Source organism: Syngnathus typhle, linkage group LG9 (assembly GCF_033458585.1).
Source record: "Syngnathus typhle isolate RoL2023-S1 ecotype Sweden linkage group LG9, RoL_Styp_1.0, whole genome shotgun sequence".
NCBI classification, from domain to species: Eukaryota; Metazoa; Chordata; class Actinopteri; order Syngnathiformes; family Syngnathidae; genus Syngnathus; species Syngnathus typhle.
Window position 1 is genome coordinate 1,136,278 of NC_083746.1, and position 19,364 is coordinate 1,155,641.

Consider the following 19,364-nt stretch of genomic DNA (forward strand, 5'->3'; position numbering starts at 1 on the left):
GACCAATTAAATGTATTGTTTCCAATTCGATAGTGTGTCATTTGCCGGCTCGCTCACATTCTGCGTGAGCGTATCCAGCGCCGACAGCGCCGCCTCCAGGATGGGCATGGCCACGGCCAGCTCGGCCTCGCACTCGTCCTTGATGGCTTTGGCGGCCATGGCCTGCTCGTTGGTCACGGCCTCGTCCATCTTAACGACGGCCTCCGTTTCGGCCGCCTCGGCCGACTCGCGCTCCACCTGGACCACCATCTCGTCCACCTTCTTGCACGTCTCGATCAACTGCGGCTGCAGCGCCTCCAGCTCCACCTGCATGGTGGCCACCTGGGACGAGGCCGACTCCAGTTTCTCCAGGCCCACCACGTAGCGACTTTTCTGCATCATCACTTCCCTGGACACGGCCGCTAAATGTCAAAAGGGCCTTCCGGGATACGCTGACGGATTGGCGTTCTTACTCTCGTTTGGCCTTCAGCAAAGACTTGAAGGTGGAGATGAGCTCCAGGTAGGAGGTGGGGGTGACGTAGTTGTGGCGCTGCAGCTCGTCCAGGAAGCGAGCGGACAGTTGGATGGTGGTGGTGTGGAAGGTCTTGCACATGTCGATGCAGCCCCCCCGGTGCTCGTCCGACATCTCCACGTCCTCCAGGAAGCGGCAGGCCACCGCCTGCAGAGCGTCCTCGGGCCACGTCTGGATGCATCGCAAACGGTTGGGACAAAAGAAGCGCGTAGCGTCGGAGGGCCGAGCCGTACCTGGAACCAGTTAATGGTGCAGCAGTTGATGAGGGCCGGGAAGCGGCGCAGCCTGTTCCTGAAGGCGTCCCCGATGGGACTCATGGCCAAAACGATGTGCATCTGCGAGCGGCAGCGCTCCACAAACATGTTGAAGAGGGCCAAGTTGCTGCCGTCCGTCTGCTTGTCGCGTTCGCGCTGGCGGTCCAGCACTCGCATCTTCTCAATCACTTCTTGCTTCTCGTCGACGGCAAACAGGTTGGGCACCTGGGAAGGCGACACGGAGTCGGCAAAGGAAATCCCACCTCGACCCACGTGAGGCCGAGCCCTGGCGCTTACCTCGCCCGTGTTCAGCATGTTACCGATGTCCTCCAGGAAGGACTCCATTTTGATCTGGGTGTCGGTGAAGAGGAAGACGCCGTGAGCCTCGCCCGACGTGGACCTGGTCATGATCAGCTTCAGGTCGTCGTGCCACTCCACCATGCCGTAGGTCTTGGAGATCTCCACCTGGAAGAGCTCGGCCTCGGCCATGTGCGCCGCCAGGCGCGTCAGGGACTGGCGCCCGCTGCCGCCCACGCCCACCAGGAGGGCGTGTCCGCTGGGCTGCTTGAGGATGCGGGAGATGCGGGAGACGTGCTCGATGGCGAAGCGGAACAGCACCAGGTTCATGGTCGCCTTGCTGACGGTGTTGTACTCGTCCAGGTGGGACTCCACCACTTGGCGGAGCTGGTCCAGGTCCAGCACCTCGCGGTAGCTGCGGTCGTCCCCCTTGGGGTCGTGGAAGTCGCAGAACATCAGGCTGCGCAGGTCGTCCTCCGTCACCACGCCATCCTGGTCCTGGTCCAGATTCTGGAAGAGCTGATGGAAGTTGACTTCCATGTGAGCTTTAAACACCTCGCACAGGTGGCTCACGAGCCACGCGCGATCCGAGTCTTGGACCAGACGATCGTAGTTCACCCTCAAGACCTGAAGGAGGATGCGGGATGTGGCGCTTTGCAAAAGGTCTGCGTCTTGTGTTTGGCTCTTACCTCGTGCACCCAGAGTCGTTTGATGCTGGACGGATCCTCTGCGGTTTCGGGGCGAGACAAACAGATTCCCTGGATGACGCGGGAAATGTCGCGGAGGTTGAACAAGTAGTGGGACTTTTGAGGGGTGGGCAGGAGGTTTTTGGTGGCTTCCTTGTACACGGATATGGTGCCTTTCACAAGCTGAGAGGTCAGGGACGCAAATGGCTTGGGGAAAGAAAAGCTGCCAAAAAAGGAAACAAATGTTCTGAGCGTAGTATCTTCATCACGGTGTTGTGATTTTGGAACTGCGTGCTTACCGGATGGTAAAATGCCAGTGTATGATCCTGGAGAATATGGTAAACATGGTCTTCTCGTCAAAATCGTTAATGGTGAGCATGTTGAAGTGGCGCAGGTAGCGCGGCGTCACCGGGTTTCGCCCTCCGCCTGAAGAAGGAGTCGACAATCAGCAGGCGTTGCCCAATGTGGTCTCCTGGATTTGCCCACTCACCGGGCGGGCCCATGGCGCACATGACCTGAATGTCCACCAGCTTAATCATGGAGCAGTCCTTCAGGTCGTACCAGTTCCAGTGGTCCAGCCACTGGCGCAGCAGTTCTACGGGGGGCTGGGCGCCGTACACTTCCCTGGCAGGCATGTTCACGTCGTCCACAAATACCACCTGGTCCATTTGGACAAGACACTCGATAAAATAAATGCTTTACGGGCACTTTCGAGCGCTAGCTACCATTTTCTGCCCCACGGGAGGACCAAAGATTCCTTTGCGCCGCTTGTCCAACTTGGACATGATGATACCCTGAGTCTGAGCAGCGGTGGTCTGGGCTGAGAAGTTGATAAACAACGGGTTGTACACCTCCTTGTCCACATGGTTCAGAAGAAAGTCCTGGAGGAAAAGTTTGAAACGTCGGTGTGGAAAAATGACATCGGATGGCACGAGAACTTACGGTGATGTAAACACTCTTGCCGGTCCCGGTGGGGCCGATGAAAATGGTAGGTTTCTGCTTGGTGACCAGGAGCTTCATGAGCGCCATGTAGCGCACCGTGTTCTCCGTGGGCACGATGATCTCGTTGAACTGCATGTCCTTGGAGAGCGGGGGGGCGCTCTTCAGCTCCTCCGTCCAAGGCTCCCATCGACCCGGGCCCTGAGGGAGTTTGGAGAAGTTCACTTCATTCACCAATCATGGTCATGTGTTCAGTAAACTTTGGAATTCTAACCAGTGCACAAAGAAATGAAAATGAAAAAAAAAACATATTCCTGCTGTGCTCTTTTCTTCTTGGCTTTGGAGATCAAACATGGAGCTAGGCACATTGAACAGCAGGAGCAGCAGCGCAACCTCTTTGATGAAGCGGTACTGGTAGATGGTGTCCTCGGTAGGCAGCGGAACCGTCAGCTGCTTGGCGGGCGGCCCCACCGTGGTCAGGATGGCGTGGGACGAGCGCGTCTCTTCGCTAAGCGGCCCGCTCAGTATCTCCCTGACCATGTGGTCGAATTTGACGCGGCCCGCGTCGTTGCAGCTGGCGCCCACCGACCACACCAGGCAGAAGACAAAGATGCCCTGGGTGACAATGACGACGCCGTTATTGCTTTTTTTTTTTTTTTTTTTTTTTACATACGGGTGCTGCAAAGAAAGCCATTTGGTAGATTTGTCGATCAAAGGAGACCTACAAAAAAAAGTCTGAACTGTTGTAAAGCTGAAATGTGATGTCAATTATTAAGACGCCTTGGAACTTTTTACATTGTGAGAAAGAAAAGAAAAAAAGCATCTAATGTCTTCTGGAATGACTCCCCCATTGGGGATAAAAGGCAGCCAAGTGTTTAAAAGCTTTAAATAAATGAGCAAAAGTGCAAAATGACCTTCCAAAGTGCTACAAAACAGTCAAAGTTGACTTTCCTGGCAAAAGACGACGGTACGGAGGAGAAGCGCTACGCAGTCATTAAAAGCGACGACGTCTTTGTTGTGCGGAGGGAAAAGAACAGCAGGAATTCTGCGGGAATTGCAAATGACTTTTGAGACCCGTGTTGGTTCCTACTGTTCAGAGGTTGATTAATTGAACGCTTCTAATGACAATGACTGAGTACGGGAGAGCGAGACTCTTTTTACATTGACATGCTTGCTTGCTCCATGGGGGGGGGGCGGGGAGGGGGCATTAGCAGAGGTTGACAAAAAAAAAAAAATCTCTAATTGTGCCTCCCACAGGGAGTGGAAGAAAGGGCTCATTTCCAAAACTCAAAGTGCGCCTGTGCTGACAATGAATAGAATGCGTTAAACGGAAAAAACACTTTCTTTCCGCAAATGAATCTCTTTTTATGAGACCTTGCTAAAAAAAAAAAAAAAAAAACTCACCAGATTCTGAAAATGGTACTTTAGGGGTCCCGACCGCACAAAAATTTCAGCAAAGGTTTGATTTTTAAAAACTTGTACAAACCTCTAACCAAGAGCAGACGTCCTGCTCATTGATACGCTTCATCACGTTGGCGTCGTGAAACTCGTCCATCATGCAGTCCATCAGATTCATCAGAGACTTGACCAGGTTACTGTCGGAGGTGGGCGACAGCTCCTGCAAGAATGCAAAGGGAAGCATTTGAGCTCACCGTCCACGGAGAGGCGCCTCCTCATTTACGGCACCGTTGTGGCTTTGCGGATGAGCTCCAAGCAGGCGGGCAGCACGCGCTCGAAAAGGCCTCCGATGAGTTCTTTGTGGGCCGCCGTCACGGTGGCGGGCAGCACGTTGAACCAGGACAACATGAGAGGCTGCCAGCCCAGCATGTGCGGCTCCATGTAGATCATTCCGCAGCGGGACACCTACAAAAACCAATTTGAGGGGCAAATATCGAAAAACGCCCGCGCGCGATTTGCGACTCACAGTCGCCGGAGACGCCACTTCCAGGTCCATGGGTTCGAAGATCAGGCTCATCTGGGGGGACATCTGAATGATCTCGCCGCTCATCAGACACAGCTTCTTGTTGTCGTCCAACACCGTGTTCATGTTCTCGATCCACACGGCATCCACCGGCCCGTCAAAAATGAGCCACTTTCTGTCGGGGGTCTGGAGGAGGCGTGGGCAATCATTACGAGGAGAACGTCACGCAAACGCATGGGATAGAGTTGAGAAGTCATCTCTGAGGGGACCAAATGTTCCCAAGGTACCAAATGTACCCAATGTACGCTAATCAGCGTCTTTGAAGGTCACAAAAGAAAAGAGACGGCGGCAGAAGAAGCAAGGACAGCCGTCCGAGGACTCTAAGCGCAAAAAACCAACTTAACACAAGTTAGCGGATAAATTGACGTGATTTGTCATCATCCAAAACCAAACGGTAGACGGTGAGCAGGACGAGATGAAGTGTTTTGTCAGACGGCTGCCGGGCACGGGGGCAAAACGCAATAAGATTCTGCAGCCACATCACAATTGAAAGCATCAGTCAGAGGCAGCGTGAGCAGACTGCATGGCGTGCGTACAAGGCCAGCGAAAGAGAGAGAGCGAGAGAGTCTGACCTGGGAGGAAGCAAAGTTTCTGTAGCTGACAGCCAGGATGCCGTCGGACCACTCGTGGGAAACTGGATCGAATTGACCGTACAGCTGTCCCATGGTGATGGATTTGGGATTGATAACGGTGATCTGGACTTCGTTTTCATCCATCAGGCCCTGGACTCAAAAACAGATCCAAACTGCCACTGGAGGTCGGATCCCGTGCAAAAAAAAAAGACATCTTCTGCACCTTCTTCAATCCAATTGAATGGCGCAAATTGATTTCATATGGGCCACAAATGTGGAAAGTCACATAAGAAATGACATTTGAATTTCTGACTCTTTTTTTTTTTGACGGGATAAGTGGTTGTGCAGCACGGCACGGCACGGAAGAAGACGGTGACAAATGCGGCTTGGCTCGCCGTTCCATCAGCCGGCCTTGGCGCGTCGGCCGTGTCAACGCGACTCGCCGGCCGGCCCGGATTGATGACGACGGCAAAAAGCGCGGCGCTGACAAATTGGATGGACGTATTTACGAGGTGTATTGAGCTCGAAGCAATTGGATTTGATTTTGGGAGAGCGAGCAAGCGTTGAGGCTTTTCCTGATAAAAACGCAATCCAAAACGCCCGCTTACGATAGATGAAGCCGACCCTGAGGACATGAAGGGAAAAGCAACCCAGTGAGCGCTGAAGCAATTTACATCGGATATTGATCAACACTTTGTGACACTTAAAGAAAAAAAAGGAACGAAGGAAGGAAGGAAGTCCACGTCTGGCCTCACTTGACTCATAGAAATCAGCTGTCAGCCATTTGTTGAAAAGCTCCCCATTTTTGGAAACAAACCTTGACGCAGACGTCATGAAGAGCCGCCGAGAGGACGCGGTAGGCGCAGGTCTTGCCTCCGAAGGGTTCGCCCACCAGCATGAAGCCGTGCCTGACGATCATCATCTCAAACACTTGCAGGATCTTCTCGATGAAAAAGTCGGTCACTTGGAGGTTCATGATTTGGCAGTTTTCCTTGACGGCGTCCAACAAAGTGCTGTAGTCTCGCTTGGGGAGCGTGACGCCGGGGAAAAGGTCCGACGTGATGCCCTGAAAGAAAAAACAAATGAAGGTCCCGGGACGCAGCAAAAACATTTTCGATTGCTACGCACCCCAAACAGTTGCAAGTCCTGTGCCAGAAACTTGGGCAGATTGACATCAATGATGGATCTTAGAAGCAGAGTGTCTTCGTTCTCCTCCGGAAAAGCAAGCTGCACTCATGGAAAGATTTCAAGTTCCACTGGTGTTGGCATGAAGCAATCGATCTCTGTTTCGCTGCTCAGCTTTTTTTGCCGCACTCAATCAAGCGACGGTATTCCAGCACGCCCACCTTGAGGTTCCCCGCGGCGGTCAGCACCGACTTGACGGCCCTCATGCCGTAGTCGTAGTGATGTTGCATGGAAAGCTGCTCGGAGCACAGGCGATAGGTGGCCACGATCTTCACCGAGAGGGGGCGCGCCGTCACGAAGCCGCACGAGTACAGCACGATCTCGGCGATCAAGGCGTAATCCGGCACCATCATGGCCACCGTCCGGAACAGCGCCTGCGGACCGTCACAAAGCTCAAGCTTAAAAACTTCAACGAATTTTTGCTGACGACAAGAACCCTTTGTCACACCTTGAGGTTGTCCGGGAGCTCGGATCGTCCGGCGTAACCGGGGTTCATGGTGATGAAGACGGCGCAAGACGGGTCAAGGGACAGCTCGGTTCCTTCGAACATCAGCAGCTTAGCGTGGGCGGCGATTCCTACGACGGCAAACATTTGGAAGTCAAGATGGAAACGTGGAACGAGTGAAGCGCTGCTGACACTTTGAAGAAAGTATTCACAGCACGTCACCTGCAGGGACTTTGGGAATTTGTTTTTGAATGAATGAACAAAGACAAGTCAGGAGTCAACCTCTCTGTATGGTGAGGATCTGCTGAGCCACCACGGAGAGCACTTCCAGGTCGATTCTGTTAAACTCGTCAAAGCAGGCCCAGGCTCCGCAAGACAACAAGCCCTGGCGCACAAATGCTGTCACTCATACACTCTTGTGTGCTTTTCTGATATTCCTTTCTTTTTCTTTTTGTCTCGGCTCTTTCGCTCCAGGCTTGAGAGGTGCAGAGATGCAACTGTCAGACGCCGGTACTCACTTTGAAGAATTTTCCCAGGGCGATGTAGTCGAGTCCGTCGGAGCAGTTGAAGACCACGCACTGCTTGGCTACGGCCTTGGCCAAGTCTTTGGTGGTTTCTGTTTTTCCTGTCCCGGCCGGGCCCTCTGGGGCTCCGCCCAAATGGAGATGGAGGGCACCGAACAAGGTGCTGACAAAGTGAGTTTGTTTATTGCGCAATCGTCTCTTCTGCACATACACACCAGGCAAAGCGGCGTTACCGGTAGCAGCGGTCAGTCAGCGGGGTAATGACCAGGCGCAAGGTGTTGCCCAGATACTCGTAACCGTACGGCAGACCCGCGTTGATCATCTTGGTCTGCAGATCATCTTCCTGCGCAGCACAGCTCAGTACAGTACGACGGATCGGCCCAGTATTTCCAATTGGAAAAGGAAAGCGTTCCGTACCACCCAGTAGTAGCGCAGCTGGCTCTGCCACAAAAAGTCGTGCTCGTCGCTGATCCCCTTTTGCACCAACAAGGCCAGCACGTCGCGGGCGTGCACGTCCAGCACCACCAGAGCGCCCAGGGTGACCCGGTTCTGTTTGGACAGCTTGCCCCGCACCAGCGTCACAATGTCGTCGATCTGATGGTTATTTTGAGCCAGGTAGGCGTCCAAAGCCTGACGGGAAAACATGCCGGACGGAAACGTCAGTCGACAAAACATCTGCGGCTTGGCGCCGGCCGCGCAGAGCCCAGAACGTGCCGCCAATTTCAGCAGACAAACTCGATGTGTTTGCGTCGGTCATAAAAGAGGCGACCCGTGATCAACCAAGGACGGCTGCGCTTTCACCTTCTGTCCTGATTTGATGGCGTCGTGGATATCCTTTGTCCAGTACACTTGCGAGACGCACAGAACCGCCTGGCCGGGCCACGAGCGCACCCAGTCGATGCGCAGGGCTTTGGGGTACGCCTCGATGGCTTCCCCGACCACCTGCGGCGACGGAAAGTGGCTTAGCGGGTGAAGCTAATCAAGGCACAAAAGGTCACCAAAAGGTCACCTTATGCAGGGAAGCGATCATGTCGTTCTCCAGCTCCAGGAGCCATTTTTCCACCTGGCCGCGGGCGTTGGGGGTGCAAATGATGTCGACCAGCTGGACTTCTTCGCCCTCGCTGCTCTTCATGTGAGTGATGTCGAGGTCTTCGGTGAAGGTCACGCGGGCGATGCCCTCAAAGCACTTTTTGAGGAAAGGCTGCACCCTGGGGAGGCACGGGAAGAGGATTTTCAGGTCGTTTGGGGGCAGAGTCGCCTCGTCGGGTCTACCTGGTGGGGTCTTTGGTCTCGGAGAGGATCTCCAACAGCTCCTCGTTGGACAGGAAGAAAAAGCGAGGGAAGTAGAGCCGCTTCTTCTCCAGGTAGTTGTTGAGCCCTTTGAGGATCATCTCCAGATGCTCGTTGGACTTCTTTTGCCTGTCCAGCATCTGACTGATTTGGATCACCGCCAACACATGCTTGTCCTGGCCAGTGGGAAAAAAACAAATTTCAGGCTCCCACAACATGAAACGTGTGTGAAGCGCTGCCTCCATGAGTGAAGATTCAATTTTGTACCACTTTTCATCCGGGAAACCTGTCACCTACTTCTCGTTAATTGTTTTAATTGGTGTGAAAAGATCTGCCGCCCAAAGAAAGGCATCGAGTGAGCGGAAGAGAAAGCGATTCCTTCATTTGCTGAGGCGGCCGCGTGACAAATCCAAGAGCAGCATTTGTGGGCGCGCTCCCTCGGTGGCCTCATTTTCTTTGCCCCTTCCAGACAAAATCGGTCATTTCCGTTTAACGCTCGCGCCTGAAACTGACTCATCTGCTTTCAGGTCGTTTGTAAACTTTGTGAGGCCTCCCTGGGGTTGGACATCTCAAGCGGCCAAAAAGTATTTGTTTCTTTTTTTTTTTAATTGCAATGTTTGCCCATTTTCCTGGACTTAATGTCTCGTATTTGCTCGACCTTACACATTGTACGACTTTTCCCACACGCCCTTTGCTAGCGCTAAAAGGCACGCTATGCTAACAAGGCACCGCTGCGACAACTTTCAGCGTTTTGTATTTGTCTTTTTGCCAATTAAAAGTAATAATCGCCATTTTGAAGCGGTTTAGCCGTGACAATGCGGCAGGCAGGCAGGCGGGCAGGCAATGAGGCTGACTGCCATATTGTTTGCTAAAAGACTGATGGGGCTCTCTCAATGAATGAATCACCGGCTTCCAAGTGGGATTGCATGCCGACAAAATTGCACCATGAAAAAGACAGCCATTGGCCGGCTGTCCTATCGGCTGAGGCCATTTTCTCTCTGGTCCCCATTGAGAGCATCTGCATATGACATGAAAAGGCCATTATGGTGCATAATGCTTGCATTAGAGCACTGTTAGCACTTTGCTATAAAAAAAAAAAGAAGCCTTTTGCTATTGTCCCCGACGACAAGATTTGACTCAATCTGTGATTGTCAGGCGGCCAGAGTCGATCAAAGCGTACGACCTGTCGACACCCAATCGGATCTGCTTTAGCCCAATCCATTGTCGCCGTCCTCCGTTATTATTCACAGCCCTGCTTAAGATGTGTTGGAAGCATTCAAAGAATTTCCATTTTAATTGCAGAGGCATGCTGACAATTATGGAGATAGTATTTACCGCGGCGACTTGCTTCATGGTGTCCTTCCAGGTTTTGTCCACGTTGGTGAAGCGCCGTCCCTCTTCGGGCATCTGAGCCATGATGTCGGGCGAGCTGAAGATGGGCTCCAGGTAAAGCCACGTGGACTGAACCTTCAGCCACTCGTCCAGGATCTCCTGGAGAAGCAGCAAGGTGCCCTCCCAATCGCTGCAAGTGCATGCAACACAAGCGTCACGCTCCCGCTTTGCCGTCACGCAAACGGGCACATTCGGCCTTACCGTATCTCCACCTCGAAAGGCTTGATGAAGGGCGAGCCCTTCATGGTCTGCGTCTTGACAATGTGGTCGTCCAGCAGCATCTGCACCTCGTCCACCGACGAGAGGATGCTGGTTCCCGTCTCGCGATAGGGCAGAAGCTTGAAGGTGATGTCGGCCCACTCGCCGGTCATCTTCTCCAGGGCCTTCTCCAGGGAGTACTCCTTGCTGGCCGACTCGCTGACGCCTTCGAACTCGGGCAGGAATTCCTCCATGTTCAGGGACAGGAAGTGGGACATGTTGGCGGACTCTTCGTCGGTGGTGCTGAGGGGTTTGCCCGAGATTTCGCTCAGCGATTCCCAGTGGCGCGGACGGAGGCCAGGATTACAGAGGACCTGGACAGAGAGAAGTCAAAATGGCATTTAGTAGCATTTCATTTTAGAATGAAAAATGAAAAGATAAAAAAAAAAAACCTCAAACTGAACTAAAGAGCAAATCTTCGGAGAGTTCCCGTTGTTTTTGACGGCTCACCTGCAACATGGGCACGTCCTTTCTGAAGGCCTCCACCTTCTCCTTCATGATGGTGGCCAGGCTCAGAGCGCTGGGCACGTCCGTAAAGGATTTCTCCAGCTTATACAAAGAACGCCAATAGTTGCTGACATCCCCTTCGATCTGAAATGACGGCACGAGAGAATTTCACAAAGGGCCGGCCGGCATCGGCAGAGAAGGTCGCTGCCGCCGATGGCGCCACCTTGTCCGGGTTGACGCCAGACAGCGGCCCGAAGAGCCACTGGTTGTAGTTGGTCTGGAAGTCGTTGGCCGTTTCGTAGAGGCGCAGGAAGGGCGTCAGCTTGTCCTGAGTCTTTTTGCGCAGCGGGTACTGCGAGGCGGGCCACTGGAACGCGTCCTCTTCCAGGTTGAATTCGTTGATCTGTTGACCACATTCATACCGTGGACAGAGACCATGACGGAACATCAACAAAATAAACAATACAATTACATTTTTAATCGGCGAGGCATGCCAGTGATGTCGAGTGACAAGCGCAACATGATACATTTATACAATATTTAATGAATACAGCGTGTAGCTTTTGGGGAGCTCACTTGTACAATGACAGCCCTACGGAGCAAGTCAATTTGTGAATAAAGTTGTTTTTCATTTGGTGGTGTGGAATGAGATTTTTCAAATGCCTTGATGCAATGAAGGTTTGGTCACAGTGCAGGAATGTACGAGGAACAGGCCGGTGAGCTCATTCTCCAGCCAATACTGCTCTCTACTGGTAACGTGCGGTGCGTGGCACAATCCTGCCTTTAGTGTCAAATGGCTTCACTCCTCTGCTGATTCATTGAATTAGCACATGGTGGTTCCCTTGAATTGACGTGAAAAAACAATTACCCGTTCTAAGGCAGCATCCAGTTTGGAGTTGAGAGCCTGGGCCTTTTTCAGGTACTTGCTGAGCTCCTCCAGGTCGCCAAAGGACGTAAACTCCTCCACTTGGACGCTGTACGTGTCCAGTTCCTCCTCGAAAAGCTCGCGTAACAACTGCAATCATCAAACAGCTGGCAAAAAACTTTTGTCTTACAACACTGAGAGTTGAAGAGCAAAGCCAGGGCAAACCTTGAGGCTGTTCTGATATTGCGCGGTCTTTTCCGACACGATCTGCTCGTGCTCCTCGAAGACGGTGGGAAGACGTCGGAGCCACTGGATGGTCTTTCGGTTCAGCTCCATGTCGGACGTGCTCAGCGACACAAAGTCGATCAGGGAGCACAGCTGCATGTTGGAGTCGGCCAACCTTTGCTCCAGCTGCGGCAGCTCCGTGCTCTTCACTTTATTCACAAAGGCCTGGAGAGTTGGTTTGGTTTAAGGCCACCTTGCAGCTGCGTAAGGAGGGTAAGATAGATCTGGGAGATTGTGAGAAGGTATACCCTCAGCTCCATCAGCGAATGCGTGTCAGGCGGCGTGCTCAGCGCCTTCTCTGCGATCTTTTCAAATTCATTGCAAAGCCTACGGAATCAAGAAAACGGCATTTTCTACTTGAGCGCATTTGTTAGGAAACAATTGATCCAGGCATCCGTTTTTGATAGGAATGATCGACATCCGATAGCAGGACACGAGTCGACAAAAAAAAAATAATTGCAGAGTAGATTTTTGCAACTGACGCCGTGTTGATGTCTTGATGGCCCTGGAGCATCCGCAAGACCGCTTGTTGCTGGAGGTCTTTGGCACGCTTCACCAGAGCATGGATGAGCTTGTGGGACCGGACCTCAAACATGCCCAGGCTGACCACCTGAAAGGACACAAAAAGATCATCGGATTCACTCGGGAGGGCTTTTTACGCTGGCGTACCTTGCGCGAGGTGTACTGGATCTGCTCGATGAGCTCCTGGTAGTTGATGACTTCCGTCATGAGCTCCTCGAAGGTCGGGTCCGACCCCAGGAAACGCTCCATGGCCTCCTCGGCCTCCTTGTTCACCAAGGTGGAGTATTTGTCGTACTCGTGGATGTACGCCACGGGCTTCACGTACTCGGCAAGGATCACCTTGCGAACTTCCTCTACATGTGCCTCCACAATTTCTGGCAGGATCACAGGTCTGAGTGTGTCCCCGGAGCCGCTCGACTGGGAGAAGAATGAAATGCGGTTTGACTTTCAAGAGAAGAAACAAATGGTGACGAGCGTAGCTTACCGGTACCCAATCTGCGTAGAGTTTGGTTTCCACGCGTGGCAACAAGGTGACGGACCTGAGCATGAACTCAAAGACATTCAGTAGAACGTCTTCAAAGGATTTGAGGTCCGGCTCCAAAGTGATCTCGCGATCCTCCAGAATCAGAAGCAGCATAAAGCCCGGGTAGCCAAAGCTCTGCTCTGACTCCTGAGAGGAGAGAAGAGAAGAGCCGTTCAAGACTGCGGCCAGAGTGCCTGGACGAGCCAACTTTTTGGGAGTCCGTACGGGAATGGGGCAAATGAGCTTGGTGTAGTCACTCATGGAGTCCAAGACCAGGTTCTGCAGCTGGATGCCCATGAGCGTAGCGGCGCAGTTAAAGAAAGACTGCAACTTGTCCACGTGGCTTTGAGGGGGCATCAGTTTACGCCGACCCCCGTGGTAGAAAATGTTGTGCACTTCGGGAAGCCACCTGCAAATTCAAATGGAAAGAAATGGCCAAGGGGGAAGGCAATCGTCGGCCGTCCGCCATTTTGCCATCTCACTCACTTGTTGAGAAGGGTCATTCGAACGTTCCCAATCTGACCGTTGGCGCTTTGCTGAAACGCCGACAACTCCATGGACTCGTCTCTTGCGCGGAGTTCGGCCGTATCGATCAGACGCAATTTTCTGCGGGAAGACTGGATTTTGCCGTGCCGTTTGCTTGGAGCGCGGGTTTTGAGAGGAAGCCAACCTGTAAGCGGTGTTCCACAGGCTGAGCACCTGATGCATGGTGGGGTTGAAAGAATGCAGCCAGTTGTTCATCCTGTTGCGCGCCAACACGTAGGAGTCCTTCCACGCTTTGGGCACCCGCACCAACCTGCCGTCAACGGAGGACGCCTTCGATCAAAGCTCAAAAGGGAAGAGAAGATGAACGTACTCGAGTCTGTGAAGAGGAAGCTCTTTGTCGGGGTCCGCTTCGGCCGGATCGCTGAAAGTGTATTTCACTGCGAGAAAGAAATATTAAGGCAGAAAAGGAATTCAAACGGAATGTTACAATCATGAGTTCAGAATTGAAGTCAATAATTACGGATTGCCGTCTTGATGCTGAGCAAGTAGTCCTCCCGGACTTCGTCAAGCAGCACGTTTAGCGTTTCGTTCTGGTTCTTCAGGTGACCGGGGACCTTGCCCGTGATGTTCTTCACCCATGAGTCTTGCAGAGGCGTCAGATTGTGCAGGTTGATGCCGTTTTGAATGTAGTGGTAATATTTCTGCAACACAACGTAATCGCTAGGACAATAACGCTCTTGGCTGAATTGACTATCATGATGTTGTCTTTACGATTTGTTCATCATTCTGTCGATCGTCTCATCGATTATTCAAGTCATGGCATCGAAATTAACATCTCGATATTTCAGTGGATCACCTTATCGATCAAATCGTTACTCAAAAAGTCATCATCCTCTTCCGGCTGTTGCAGGTGGTGCTGTTGGCTGAAAAACAAAAAGTAGCGACAAGTAACGTTTCCTTGATGCAAAAAGACAAAAAATAAAGCAAAATAAAAAAAGTATTGCAAAGAAAAATTGTCACGGAGGCCAAAACTAAAATGTAGTAATAGGTTCATTGGACTAACGAACTTTTGAGAGAAAGTATAAGACAATAAATCATTTACTAAGAAGTAAAAAAAAAAAAAAAAAGAAGGAACAATTTACCAAATGTACTTGACCAGACTCCTTCGTAGGCTCCGGCGTTTTTTAATCGGGAGCATGCGGGAGGACTTTGAGGGCTTTGACAAGAGATTTGGCATAGCATCTGCCTCTCCGTCGACGCACACTACCAAAAGAAAAACAAAAGAGTAACAATCACGTCCAAGCCCAATCTTATAGACAAACTCACTTTCTCCATTGGTTCCCTGAGAATTCTCCTTGAGGTTCAGCTGTGGTGAAAATGAAGGCCTCGATTCCATCCATATCTCCTTTTGGTGGGCCTTTGCAAAGTGGAAGTCACGTAAGAAGGACAATTTTCACTCACTAATGTGATTAAAGTGCATGTAAAGTGAATTAAGAGTTTTGTCTTCACCCAAAAGATTCATTGTAGTATTACTTACAGTAAGCAATTTGTCTTTAGCCATCTATCAATGACAGGTAGACATTTTAAATGCTATGACATCATTAGTTCAGTAAAGACATTTTTGTGCCATTTTTGCGAGTGATTTTTCTAATGTCATTTTTTATTTTATTTATAGGAAAACATACAGTAAGTAGTCATAGAAACAAAACTACCAATGTGTTTGTCTTCCAGGGAAAATATACTATTTTCCTGGATGCCGATTAAAACGACGCAAACCGGTTGCGATGGTAGTCCGAAAAATCAAAACAGGGTCAAATACTTACCATTCTGAAGATAACACGCCCACCCAACACATTCAGGTTGAATAAAAAAAGTCTTTTAAAAGACACATTTTAGCCCCGAACATACATGACGAGATGAATCTATTTGTTTGAAGTGGAAGATGCGTTTATTTATCTCCCGGGGAAACAAACTAGTTACTATGGTGCTCTTCGAGGAACACTTGAATGCACCACACATCGCAACAAACCCAATCTGTGACGTCACAGCCCACACGCACGCGCAAAAGTCAACAAACTACTCCAATCTGGACACATTTGAAATGTCAAACTAATGTAAAAGACACCGGAAATACGCCGTAAGAGACATCATGTCAAAAAGACATGCTTCAAAAGCAGCAAGAAGGGGGGTATTAAGTAGGCGTTGCGTTCAAGTGAAACACGGAAATGTGAATTTTTTATGACAATATTCAAAATTGCCAATTTTCAAATAAATGAACCCAGACGAGATATAACGGAAAGACAAGTTAGTTTAGTTTGACTTATGACTTATATTCTACACATTACACATACATGTATGAATAGATATGCTTTTGTAAGTAGTAATGAGGGAGTCGTAGAGGATGAGTGACTAAGACTGGATCCAGTTTGGCATCAAGCTGGCTCCTGAGCCTCATGAGATGGTGGTTGCTTTATGTTGACTGATCAAACCATTGAGTGCAGTCATTTATTTGGATTGCAATTGTGTACATGCCAGACGAATGAAAATGATGCTTGATGATCATCATGATGCTGTTCAGTCCTTTGCGACTATCCGGTCGGTGGCAGCGTTTCCCTTCTTGCCTTGTGTTAGCCATCCTCAGCTGTCGGCTGGCGGCGTTCCGATCCTCGTGGCAGCAGCGCTCAACCTGACCTTCCTTCCCCTGCAACGAGTGTCTTTTACAAGCCAATTTCTAGGCTGGCTTTTCGCATCTGTCCACAAAATGGAGACTGATGGGTCGGTCTGGAATGAGAACGGTGCGGTTGATGCATTTCACGTCGCCCAGCCCGGGGTCTGCTTTAATTTCAAACGTCCTGATTATCTGAAAGGCAAACAAAGCACGGAATGAAGTTGCACTCATCGATATCATTAGACGATGAAAACTAATAACGATGAAGTCGTCGAGAACCATCGTAAGCCTCGAGTGAGCGTCGGCAAACTGCGGTGAAAATGGACTTACTTGAAATACAAGCAGATACATCTCCAGCTCTGCAATCCTGCGACCGACGCAGCCTCTCACGCCAAAGCCAAACGGGATGGAGCTGAACGAGTTGGGCCTTTTTCGGCCGTCGCGGAGCCATCTGTCTGGCTTGAAGGTGAACGGCTCCGGAAAGTTTTCCTCGTCGTGACTGATGGCGTAGTGGCAAAGCGAAAAAACTGTCTGGAGGAGGAATAAACAAACATACGAGAGTCTTTGGAAAAGGATGTCTGGGGGGGGGGGAGGCTCTCTGGATCCAAAAGGTTTGAGTTGGTGTGAGTGAGACCTACATTTGGGGGAAAGTGATAGCCATCAAGATCCAGACTTTTTTCAGTCATGACTCTTGAATTCAAAGGAACAACTGGATACATCCTGTAGTGGAAATAAACAATTAAAACTGCAAGCGGTCACCAAATGGCCTACATTGTTTGTATTATTTCAATATTTATTTGTTTAATTCAACTTAAGGAAATATCTTTGTTGCTGACTCGCTTCTGGGCTACGCTTCGGAATAGGAGGAGCTGTCCAAATGTGAGAAAAGTAGCAAAACAAAAATCCAAGGAGCTGTACCTCAGAGCTTCCTTGACGACGGCTCTTAAATACGGCAAGCGGGCAAAGTCCTCTGCAGACGGGGTTCCATCTGCTGTTTTCAATTCGGATACTTCTTTATGAAGCTTTTCTTGGATTTGTGGGTATCGGGACAGCAGGTGCAAAGTCCATGTCAGAGTGTTGGCAGTCTGGACAGCAAGAAGAGAGAAGGAATAACATAACTTGACCATCTCTTGTTTTTTGTAGAGGATTAGAATGAAGGTATATTAGTTAATACATTCTTTTCGATCATTACTTACAAATGATTTTGCCCATTTTGACATTTTAATTGTACAACTTGCTTTTGTCGCCAAAATTACCGTGTCCACTCCGGCTAAGAGAAGCTCGGCTATGCTCCCGTAAACGTCTTTGATGTCCATGTCGGTGTTTGACAGCAAGTACGTCAGGTACTCTCCCTCCACATTCTGGTTGCGCTCAACGCGCTGCCGAATGTCGTCCAGCTTCTTGTCGATCAATGGTTTTGCTCAAATATAAAGGCAGAGAAGATTCACGGCAAATCCTCCAAATGTTCATCAAACGAGTTGAAGGCCATGTGTCGGAAGTCAGTTTACCAAAAGTAAAGATGCCCTCCCATCCGTCGATGAAGCGTCCCCAGTAGGGAAGCAGATTCCGGCTCCACTTGGGCAGAATCACCACAGCCAGGCTGTTGGCAAACATTTTGGCGATGGCGTCGATAAACTGCTGCGTCTCTGCCGGAATGTCCTTTTCCAGAGCGCCCAGTCTGGTTTCAAACAATATTGTGCCGATACCTAGGTGGAATACGTCACGCTTGTCTCACACTTTATTGAACGACAACCCGCATTATTTCAGGTGCCGCTCAAAAATGGACAAGGGTGTGTAAACTTTTTATCCCTTCTGTATTTGTCTTTTTTCTGCGTCATGCAAATTGGGTACTGACCTTCGAGTGAAAAGCGATGGAACTCATGGCCCAAATCCATCACCATATCGCCCGTGGGGCTGCAGCGGCGCACATCGCGCAGCCTGACCATGAAGTCGTCAACCACGGGATTGAGAATCTTGCAATATCGAGCCGAATCTTTGGCGTGCATCATTTGCTTGTTCAAGGCCACCCTCAGCTTGTACCAGCTCTCGCCCTCTCTTGGGACACAAACAAAATGACATCAAGCCTCCTGTTTGGTCACATAAATGTGGGCTCCCTTCAAGCTCGGAACATCACTGGCAGATATAAACATTGGTCAATTATTGTCCAGTTCTTATCTGTTGCTTGGTCTTCTCTGTTTGCGATTTTATTTGCCACGAGTCGTGCGCCCGGATTGACCGTACGTGTTGGCATGACAAGACTTTGCCTCTTTTACAAGATGTGGTTGGGACAGACACGAGAGGGAAACCAATTCGCAAAGGCGCTTTGTCGTGTGAGCTTACACTGTAAAAGGTCCATAGCCCAATCCTTTCATGTCACGATAATCCTTCCAAAACGACATGTCTCCTCTGCAAGGGAACTTTTCCTCTCTTCTCAAGACTTGCTCCAGGAGCGCCACACTGTTCAGGGACACGTTCTTCAAGCCGTCTCGGTATATGGGCCCGTAGAGCTGCTTTTCGTACAGCTGACGGGTGAAAGAAAGTGGTCGGGATCACCGAATGTGTCCATCATCAGTCACACCAAAGTGTCAAGGACCCGTGCAGGATAAAGCAAAGGAATGATTTCAACCTCACATTGAACACGGTGGGCGTAGTGTACCTGAAGCTCATGCCCCCGGCTGTAGAAGCCCTGGAAGACCATCCGGTAGAGCAGCTCCAAGACGCCGACTCGGGGAAGGTCCTTCACCGTCCGAGGCTTCTCCAGAGCGCCCAACTCGGAGGACGTACTCCTCGAGGCTCTTTGGTAGAACCAGGCCGCGGAAACCGGACTTCTGTGCAAGAGGCGCATGGTGGCCATGACGGGTAGGAAATAGCTTTATGCTCGTATTACATTCCAGCCAAGAGCTCAAAGGGGAGGGGCTATTCCACATCAAGTTTAACCCTCTAGGGTCGCTCAGGAGAAATATAATCTTACAACTTATTCTTAAGTTGAAATAAATGATTAGGTTTCATTCATAATGCTTTTCTGGACTTGCACTCACAACACAACCCAGGCTAAACTTAGCTCCTCCCTAAAGGTACAGCCTCGTTCGTCCCAGTGGAGATGATTATTTCGACATTCTTCCTTGATGCCCATTTTTATTTAGACGGTGCTTTGGGCCTTTCACAAATGCCACGGTGCCTAAATATACCCTTTTAACATCGCTTAAAACTCCAATGATTTATCTCAAATCAGCT

General features: G+C 50.5%; 2 protein-coding genes across 2 annotated transcripts in view; both read right to left on the minus strand.

Annotated features, from left to right (window-relative positions):
* dnah7 (dynein, axonemal, heavy chain 7) overlaps positions 1-14,247 on the minus strand; it is a 26,704-nt gene extending 12,457 nt beyond the window's left edge. Inside the window, exons 1-41 of the mRNA XM_061286317.1 lie at positions 14,234-14,247; positions 13,983-14,203; positions 13,833-13,899; positions 13,647-13,772; positions 13,463-13,582; positions 13,202-13,385; positions 12,938-13,123; positions 12,601-12,870; positions 12,414-12,541; positions 12,180-12,258; positions 11,872-12,096; positions 11,650-11,796; positions 11,005-11,184; positions 10,785-10,925; positions 10,278-10,648; positions 10,020-10,206; positions 8,667-8,860; positions 8,404-8,602; positions 8,196-8,336; positions 7,812-8,024; positions 7,628-7,737; positions 7,389-7,557; positions 7,153-7,255; positions 6,874-7,001; positions 6,587-6,799; positions 6,369-6,467; positions 6,058-6,306; positions 5,241-5,390; positions 4,612-4,794; positions 4,374-4,550; positions 4,174-4,305; positions 3,081-3,302; positions 2,691-2,888; positions 2,474-2,629; positions 2,239-2,407; positions 2,048-2,174; positions 1,752-1,971; positions 1,063-1,689; positions 745-990; positions 453-682; positions 58-388 (exon numbers count right to left, since the gene is read on the minus strand). Coding sequence (XP_061142301.1) covers positions 58-388; positions 453-682; positions 745-990; positions 1,063-1,689; positions 1,752-1,971; positions 2,048-2,174; positions 2,239-2,407; positions 2,474-2,629; positions 2,691-2,888; positions 3,081-3,302; positions 4,174-4,305; positions 4,374-4,550; positions 4,612-4,794; positions 5,241-5,390; positions 6,058-6,306; positions 6,369-6,467; positions 6,587-6,799; positions 6,874-7,001; positions 7,153-7,255; positions 7,389-7,557; positions 7,628-7,737; positions 7,812-8,024; positions 8,196-8,336; positions 8,404-8,602; positions 8,667-8,860; positions 10,020-10,206; positions 10,278-10,648; positions 10,785-10,925; positions 11,005-11,184; positions 11,650-11,796; positions 11,872-12,096; positions 12,180-12,258; positions 12,414-12,541; positions 12,601-12,870; positions 12,938-13,123; positions 13,202-13,385; positions 13,463-13,582; positions 13,647-13,772; positions 13,833-13,899; positions 13,983-14,203; positions 14,234-14,247 — 7,632 coding nt within the window. The remainder of the gene's footprint in view (positions 1-57; positions 389-452; positions 683-744; positions 991-1,062; positions 1,690-1,751; positions 1,972-2,047; positions 2,175-2,238; positions 2,408-2,473; positions 2,630-2,690; positions 2,889-3,080; positions 3,303-4,173; positions 4,306-4,373; positions 4,551-4,611; positions 4,795-5,240; positions 5,391-6,057; positions 6,307-6,368; positions 6,468-6,586; positions 6,800-6,873; positions 7,002-7,152; positions 7,256-7,388; positions 7,558-7,627; positions 7,738-7,811; positions 8,025-8,195; positions 8,337-8,403; positions 8,603-8,666; positions 8,861-10,019; positions 10,207-10,277; positions 10,649-10,784; positions 10,926-11,004; positions 11,185-11,649; positions 11,797-11,871; positions 12,097-12,179; positions 12,259-12,413; positions 12,542-12,600; positions 12,871-12,937; positions 13,124-13,201; positions 13,386-13,462; positions 13,583-13,646; positions 13,773-13,832; positions 13,900-13,982; positions 14,204-14,233) is intronic.
* Positions 14,248-15,752: 1,505 nt separating this feature from the next.
* On the minus strand, positions 15,753-19,164 carry LOC133159770 (sterol 26-hydroxylase, mitochondrial). The gene is made up of 9 exons (XM_061287121.1): positions 18,787-19,164; positions 18,471-18,652; positions 17,986-18,185; positions 17,639-17,836; positions 17,387-17,550; positions 17,049-17,215; positions 16,769-16,850; positions 16,461-16,661; positions 15,753-16,322 (listed from the first exon to the last, which is right to left on the minus strand). The coding sequence occupies exons 1-9, from the start codon at positions 18,982-18,984 to the stop codon at positions 16,194-16,196; spliced, it is 1,521 nt and encodes a 506-aa protein (XP_061143105.1). The 5' UTR covers positions 18,985-19,164; the 3' UTR covers positions 15,753-16,193.
* Positions 19,165-19,364: the final 200 nt, after the last annotated feature.